This window comes from Gavialis gangeticus, unplaced genomic scaffold (assembly GCF_001723915.1).
Source record: "Gavialis gangeticus isolate Ggan-Ray unplaced genomic scaffold, GavGan_comp1, whole genome shotgun sequence".
NCBI lineage: Eukaryota > Metazoa > Chordata > Crocodylia > Gavialidae > Gavialis > Gavialis gangeticus.
The window spans coordinates 171,158,416-171,167,116 of record NW_017729022.1 but is presented as its reverse complement, the minus strand read 5'-3'; the positions used below and the strand labels follow the sequence as shown (position 1 = coordinate 171,167,116).

At 41.5% G+C, this 8,701-nt stretch overlaps 1 protein-coding gene across 1 annotated transcript in view; it reads left to right on the top strand.

Annotated features, from left to right (window-relative positions):
- Positions 1-8,701, top strand: part of TAF1A (TATA-box binding protein associated factor, RNA polymerase I subunit A) — a 41,150-nt gene that overhangs the window by 31,540 nt on the left and 909 nt on the right. The window contains exons 7-9 of the mRNA XM_019516484.1: positions 3,279-3,345; positions 5,169-5,292; positions 7,683-7,843. Coding sequence (XP_019372029.1) covers positions 3,279-3,345; positions 5,169-5,292; positions 7,683-7,843 — 352 coding nt within the window. The remainder of the gene's footprint in view (positions 1-3,278; positions 3,346-5,168; positions 5,293-7,682; positions 7,844-8,701) is intronic.

Here is an 8,701-nt window from a genome sequence, read left to right as displayed (position 1 = left end):
ACTTAACTTTGTGAATAGCTTAACTTTGAGACCTGCCTGTGGAACGCACATGCCCCTCATTGCATTTTGCAGCTGGTCAAACTGCAAAGCAGGGAGTGTTCTTTATCCTGCTTTCTAGTTCACATGCCCTGGCACAGGGAGGTCATCAGACTAGTGCCCTGCTCCCTGACAAACATTCTCATCCCCTCCCCATCCCACCCGTGGTCCTGTCTGTTCTGCTGTGTAGGTGTGTGTACTTAGGCCAGTGTTTCTCAACTAGGGTGCTTTGGGGTGCCCATGAGATCCTTTGAAGCATGTCCCAGTGTGAGGAGATAAGCAAGGTGCAAGGAGATAAGCAGATCAGCTAAGTAAATAAGCATAGGGTCAGGCTTGTCCCCTATCCCCACTCCCTGGTCCCATTGTAATATGAACAGCGGTTTTTGAAAGTAGGTTCTTCAATTCACAAGTGATGGAAGGGTGCTTTGAGTTCAAACAGGTCGAGAACCACTGATCTAGGTCGTCCCAGGTATCCTGAGGAAGACTTCTATGGCTCTTTGCACCCTAGGTTGTGATTGCATAAAAGGCAGCCTATCAAAAAGTTGCATTCTTTAAATAAATAAATAATGTCTGTCTTTACAACAAAAAGACTGGCAGAACGGAAACATGGAACAAATTCCTGCAGTCTGATTTCCTCTGCATGGTGTGAGCTGCTTGTGTCCGCTCTTGCTGCAGCCACTTCCGCTTCTGTTCCCACATGCATGTTTTTGCATGTACCGCCTAAAAACCAAGGCAGTTCTACCTGGTGGCAGTAGCATCTGCTGCTACCATCACTGGGTATAACTGCTGTACATGCCTCAGTTCTCAGGAGGCACATCAGAGCTGAACCAGGAAGGGCTGCAACAGAAGCAGTGCACCTGCTTGCATAATATAATACAGGCAAACTGCACCTTTCTTCTGCAGCTGCTTCTCAGTTTGATTGCAGCATGCCTCCTGAGAACAGGTGTGCAGGGCTGTTTCACCCTGCAGTGGCAGTGTCATGGCATTCCTGGCAGGTTCTTGGGACACCCTGGTTGAGAACTACCACCATCTGTATTTCATATAGTCTGTAACCATGAGCCCTTGTATGCTGCCTTATTTTAGTCCTACATACTGTCTATACCTCTGGATAGCTTCACAGCACAACTTACTGAAAAAACTAGGTAATTCTCTTATTTTCAGTCTTTAGTTTATACCAGTTGTTAAGGAAGGGGTTGTCTACAAGAGATTTGTAGGACAGAAATGCAAAAATGTGTTGTTTAGTTTTAACTTTTTAAAGAGAGCAAATGTTGTTTTTTTTCCACGTATTGAGTAATGACTCTGCCTAGTATTTAGCATACGTCTTATGTTTTCACTGAATTTTGGGGCTAAGCTATGATAAATTATCCTTTTAACGCTGTCCATTGGTGGTTCTCTGCACTAAGCTAACTGAATTCTCTTTGGGCTATATATTAAATTGATTAACCCTTTGCTTTGTCTGTTTTTCAGTAACTTTTTGCTCATCAACCCTTACAATCGTTTTAGCCACCTGATGGCAGCAAAACACCCTTATTAAAGCAGATTTTTTTTTACCGCAGCTTCTTTGGTTTATGCATGGTAATTTGTAACTTTTATGCACCAAACATTCTTAAATACACCTCCATCCTTACTATATCATTGTAGTTTCCTCTCATCCAAGAGTTTGGGATTAATTAGCAGTCTTATACATTAACTTCTTTTTACAAGTTAAATGCAAAGCAGTGGGATGAGTTTTCCTAAGTAGAAAGATTTTTCTGTGGCATAATTGGAGAAAAATTACTATATGGTAACCAGGAAGGCTCTTTATTCTTTCACTATATAGGTGAAATGTTTTAGTTTATATCATTTGAAAATTTTACCAGTAGTGCATGCATATGCAACATACATACCACAATATTTACAATGTACTTAGTGTTTAAAAATCTATTTGTCTCAGTTATTTTAAAAAAGGTATATTCAAATTTTACAGATGGGCAAGTAAGCACAGAGGTGAAATCCTGGATCTGTTGCTTTCTGTGGCACAATGCCATGAGTTCATCCAGAACTTAATTAACTTAAGGGCTCACAGTCAGTGTGACTAGTTTCTACGGCCTAAACAGGCTGCTCTTTCCAGTTCCCCGCTCTAACTGTTAGATGATGCGACCACCTCTTATTCATAATGCCCCTAGGAGGCAGGTGATGTAGAACCACTGTATAACTAAGTGATGGGTTGGTAAAGTGAAGTTACTAGTCCAGAGTCCTGTATGTAGTCAGTGACCATTCTGTGTGCTTTGTTACAGGCTCTGAAAGTCATGTATGTTCACTAGGTTTTCAAGGTCTTGAGGGCCATGAAATTAGCTAACAGAGTGAGTACTGTGTATTATAATGAAGTACAATACTTGGATTATTTCCACATATTGGTTTTTTTTAAACAAAACACTACATTTTTCTGTAGTCTGATTGGAATATGGGCTAGGCAAAAAATATACCATTTAAAGTCACCAGTTGGATAAGCAGGCAATGCATCTAGTTCTCTCCCAGATCGCTGGATAATTATTCTTTTTGGTTCTAATAGATGTCTTCACTCCAGGGCTTCAGAAAAATATTGCTTTGCCTCTGCTTGGCTTCATTTGTTGTGTCAACTCAATAATACATGGTCACTGGTTGTTAATGAATCTTGCAGTACACATTCTAAGGAAAATCTGACTTGGACAGTTCTAATGGAAAAAACTGTGTGGCGCTTATAGCATTGAGGAGACCTGAAGGAAGGGCACAACAAATGGAAATAATGAATACGAACAGCTATGTTGTGCCTGCCCTTTTTGGGTGTATGTAAGGAGGGAGAGGTACGAGGAACACATTTTGTACTTAGCTATGGGTGCACTTTTCAAGTCCACTGCCGCCCTTGCGTAAACTATTTTACTTAGAAACTCCAAAGAGACAAGGGTAGCAGAAAATGGGGACTTTAGCTCAGCTCCCATTGTGCCGGTCTGTGGAATTAGGTTTCTCCCAAAGGAGTACACTATGTTTAAGGGTGCATGGGATTCTCCTTGGACTGCTTCTGGTTTGTTCTTGCAGAGGGTGCCATGCTTATCTGAACTACCATTATAGGAAGTGTCCCTAAGTATTAATTGTTTGTTGTTTTGTATGAATAAATTAAAGCACCCAGTCACTTAGAAGTGTACATTACTAAAATCTTCGTAAAGTGTATGCGTCTCCTTGATTAAATATTTCAAATTCTATAATGAAACTCTTTTCCTTTTCAGATTTTGCACAAGACTGTTCCCTCTCATGAACTAATGTTAGAATTTTATACCATGCTTACAAAATCAAGTAAGTTTTTTAATGTCCTTTTTCCTTTCTTTAAGTTTTATTAAAGTAAGGGGAAGGCATTCCTGAATACTTCCATTAGCTTCTTCCTTTGTAAATAATTCAGGGGTGGTGCTATGTAGCTTTTCTTTTTAATTGTTTCTTTTTTTAATTATGAGGTCAGAAGAGAATAGAAGATTTAGAGGGAGATGTTTCAAAACTTTGTGAAGACATTCACTATAAATACATCTGGAGAGACTTGACTGGCACTTACTGTCATAGAACACAGGCCCCATGGCCAGGGTCTCAATAATGACTAGTAATTTGGGTGTCTGTTTTTGTAGAGGGGTCTCTAATTTATCAGGAATACTTCATTTATCGTACTCTGTATTTATACAGTCTGTATTGCATACATCAGAGAACAGAATACACATTTCCCCAAAATGGCTTTTGCCTTTCAAGCTACCTGAACATGGTCTCCCGAATCTAACACAAGTCACTTGCAGTTAAAGTCAAATTCTTTCTTGACTTGATTCTCCCAGATGCAGTGCATAACAACAGGCAGGTAGATGGTTGAGGGCTTTTTAATTCTAAGTTGCTTTTCTCCTCCTCCTCTTCCTCCTCTCTTCCTACCTCAGCTTTGTTTATACTTTCTCTTGAAACTGAGATGTCTCGTTTATTGTCATACAAATGGCAGGTTTGGAAAAATCCATTTATCTGATTTTTTTTGTATCAATCAGAGTTTGATCGGAACTGCTGCTCTGATAACTTAGTAGTCTTGCTTAAAAATTGACAGCTGGCTATTGCATAGCACTGAAGAAGGAATTCCTGTCTCATCATCACACCTAGGATGACTAATTAAGGAACTAAGCAAAGACATTGCTTCTTATTGAGTTAAGTAAATCAAGGACCTAATCCCCCACAGTTTGGAGCACTCTCAAGGACAGTCTAGACCTGAAGGGGGGCAGTAGAGTGCTAGATGTTGAGGGTATAATGCACCCTGTACAAGGTGATTGTCATCAGGCAGATGGGACCATATGGTCAAAGATTTTGTTGAATTCCAGTGCTGAAACTCACTGATTTCATTGGGACTGGGATGAGGGTTTACTAGATACAGAGTAGAAAGATTTGCACTTTCAAGTTAGTGGGCTATGGGATCTCCCTCTCTGCTAAGATTTATTTACATGCTGTTGTATATACGTGTATTGTAAAAGGAGAACATGGTTTTCTCAATAGCATGTTCTTTTTAAATGGCACAAGTAAGATTAACATTGCAGCCAGAGGGCTAGTGTGGCTATAAGGGAAAAATGTTGTTCTGCATAAACAGTCATAATTGTTGGTTGACTACTTGGATTAGCCTGAAAGTCCTAAAAGAAAACTTTGTGGCCTGTAAGGGAGATTTTTTTAATGGACTTGTATTTCTGTGTGTCTGGCTTTGCCGAGACTTGAAACAACCAAGATGCAATGTGTTCATTCTGCCAGGGAGAGCTAGAGGAACTTTGGTAACAGCCTCTGCTGACACCTGGTCATTATTGTGGCCATCATTGAGGCAGTTATTGTAAGGTGTGTGAACCTGTTTCTGCTGGACAGCTTGTTCTGTAGTCTCTTGAGTCAGCAGTCCATGACAGGTTTGAAGTAAGAACAAATTGCTGACCCACCCAGCATAATCTCTGATCTGAAAACTGGGCACATCTTTCCTTGCCTATTAGGAGTTGGAGGGAGAATTAAGCTTAGAATTGGCAACAGAGCATCACACTGGCCAGTGGAATGAAAGCCAATTAGATCTTCCTTCCTGCTTGCTGTACTCGTGAAGTTAGAACTAATCTTCTTTTTCCTCCTTCTTGCAGAAAAAAGAAAAAAACGTCGATTGGGGCTGGAGGTTATTTTTGAAGTTCTGGATTTTGCTGGCTGGAAGGAAAATGTAAAGGCTTGGAGTTGTTTAGCAGAACAGATTAAACAGATCCTGGAGAAGTAAGTCCAGTACCCCCTTTGCTATAGTTGAATTAAGGGAATTGAAAGTTGTCAGCTAGACCAATGTGGAAATGTCCTTTAATTTCTGTCCTTTGACAAAATTGTCATTGAGAAGACAGACCCTCAGTTCAGTGGCTGTGCTCAGCTAGCCTCAAGCCTTTAGAACTTTCTTTTTAAAGAATGTTTAAAGAAATATTTACGATAGTCTACTGTAGTAGCAGGCCACAGAGGTATCACTTGAAAGATGCAGCTTTTGAAACCTGTAAAACATTGTATTCTTTTAAATGTGCTGATTGTTGGTTGGGTTAGACATTTCCCTCTGACTATCCCAGAGGGCAGTTGACTACAACTCCAGAGGGACCTGTATCCAGGGTATTCAGCCCCCTGGCCAAGAGGTCACTGTGGTGAGCAGATTTCAAGAGAGTAGTTAATGGAATCAATCAAATAAGGTGATTCTACTCTCTTTGCTACTGTACATAATTGTACTGTACATACTGCAAGCCACATAATTCTAGAGGTGCACCGATACATCAGTCCATATCGTATCGGCACTGATAAAAGGAAAGTTGACACTATCAGCAATTGGCTTTTTTTTGGCTGACGTGGTTGGTAATGTCATTAATGCCCCACGCATGCACGCAACCAGGAACACAGCCTGGCAGCTTGGAGAGCAGTGTTTGGCTAGTAAGTCTGTGGAGGGGAAAGGGGGTGGCTGGGAGACATCAAGGCCCCCATGGTAAAAAAGTGGGGCTGGGCCTGGGGCAGGCGCTGCTCAGCCAGGGTGGGGCATGGGGTGGAGCCTCTGTGGGGGGAGTGGCTCCCACTGCTGTGCGCACGACGGGGGGAGGAGGGGCATGTACCCCCTCGATCTGTGCACGGGTCGAATGTGGGCTGCCACTGCACACTTGGGGCTAGAGGCTGTGCCAGGTTCTTGTTGGGGGGGGGGGGCCTGGGCCTGGGTTGTGTTTGGAGCAGGTGGCAGCAGCGCTGGGAAGGGAGCTACAGGGGGGGATATGGTGAATTTTGGGGTGACTGTAGGCCCCCCGTAGCTCCCCTTCCCAGCACCACTGTCTCCCAGCCTTAGCACAGCCCTGGCCCAGCCCCTGCTGGGAAGAGCCTGGTGCAGGCCTTGCCCTGAGTGGGCAGCCTGCCCTTGCCGTGCGCACAGATCCAGGGGGCATATGCCCCTTAGGCTTCCCCTGGGGTGCGCACAGCGGCAGGAACCACCCTCCTGACCTCTGGACAAGCTTCTGGCTCTGCCCCACGCCCTTCCCCTCCCTGGCTGTGCAGCACCTGCCCCAGCCCTACTCCCTCCCTCACTGTGGGGGGCCTCCAGATGCCATTCTCCAAGCTGTCAGGCTGCATAGTGGCAGTCGGATTGGTATTGGCCGATATGACTGGTCAGTAATTGGTCATCAATATAAGCCCAAAAAATCTTTATTGGTGTACCCCTACATAATTCAGTCATTCATGATTTTTACCAAGCTTGTCAACAGCTTCCTTTGATACAGCTTGTATTCTTTGTAGGTTTTTTAAAGGTGATTTCTAAATTCAGCTTAAATACCTCTTGAATAACAAGTTGTTTAGGATAGGGGTTAGGTCTTACTAAATAGAATTCCTAGTAAACTTAGTGCTTTTTTAGGAAAATTTGAATATTACGTAGAACTGGTTAAAACAGCTTTTAGTGTTGACTAGTTTTGCCTTGAGAGATTAGTCAACTTTGCTAGTCTCATAGCATATAAGAAGCTTTGGTGTGGTTTTGATCCAGAAATAATCTGTTAAGATGTGTGCTGTCTTGGTGACTTGTGAAACCTATTAAAAAGGCTATCTTAGCCTGCTGGCTTCTTTTATGAACCAGCCACAGAAAATGTTGAAATGAATTAGGTGCCCACTTCTACTGGAAGATCACCTCCTTAGAGCAACTTGTTTGTCAGTGTCTAATTAACTGCTGCTGAAAAAATATCACTTAAATTCATCCCCTGTAACTTCAGTGTCTATTAATTTACAAATTCAAAATCAATACTAATACGCAGTTTTTTTAAAGTGAACCAATGGGCAATCAAAATGGCACTTCTTACATAAAATATTTCATTCTTATTTCAGGTAGGCTGTGCCAGCATGCACTCTAACTGCAATTAAGCTGCACTTTAGATCATGAGTTTTCTTAAGTGGCATGACCAGCAAACCAAAAGGGGTAACTGCAGGCAGCAGGATGTTGACAGCTGTCAAACATGTAACATGAACATGCCATATCTTTGGTGTTCTTTTTGGGAATGTGTGAAATACACAGCACAGAGAACAATGCTTGTATGATTTAACTTTAAAAACAAATAAATTAATGCCTTCCCACTCTCTTTGAGATCAGCTGTAACTTATTTGTCTTTTTCCAGCTCTAACAAGCACCTTGACTGGGTAAAGGAGGAATGGAACTCCAGAAAGGACTGGTGGCCCGCCTTTCACTTTAGCCACTATTTGGCTAAAAGAAATTGGCAGGAAAATGAAAAACTTGCTTATGAAAAAGCATTGCTGGCTGGAATCTTATTAGGAAAAGGTAACTTTTAATTATTGTTCCTTTTCAGTGTATGAGAGAAATATTTTCTGGTTCAAGTTTTAATGGCAGGGTTTTTCTGATTTGTGTCCTGGAAGAAACTCATTCCCATCACCTTAAAGAAGATGGCTTGATTATGTAGGCTTGAATTCAAGAAAATCTCTAGTGTTAGGTATTTTGCCTGTGAGATTCAGTTCATATCTTGCTGGTCTAACTTCAGCAATAGTTCTAGCCTTTGCTTCAAGTAGTATTTTGTATATATTATATTAAATGTTCACTATAGAAAATGCATCAACAGTCCTTGGAGAAAAGACTCATTTTTTTACAAGTTCCCTCTCCCAAGTGAATGCCCCAATAGCTAGACTGTAGTGTCATACTGCTTCTCTTTGACCCAGTGAACTTTTAATACTTCTCTGCAAAATGAATCTGGTTCTGCTGGAGGTACTTAGTGTTCATAACTCCAAAGAGTCTAGGGCAGTCTTCTAGAAGGTGGGAGATGTAGGTTTGAATCCTTTCCAATTGAAAAAGGTAATAAACCCATATCTTCCATTTTCTGGGTCAGCGCTCCAATTGCTCATCTCTTGGATGAAGGATTAGATTTTCCTGAAACGTGTATATGTTTGCTTTGCACAGCTAAATAAACTCTTCTGTTGCTCTCTTACAATTTTAGGTCCTAATATACTGTATTTACCTGAGTCCAAGAGATTTTGAATTTAAAATAACCCTCCAATAACTAGATTCTATAAATGAAAAATGATAAAATTGTTATAATTTTCCATGCATAGAATCTAATTATTGGAGGATAGTCTTAAATTTGGTTCCTCCCCACTGCTGTGGTTGGGAAAGGAGGGATAAGAGGCT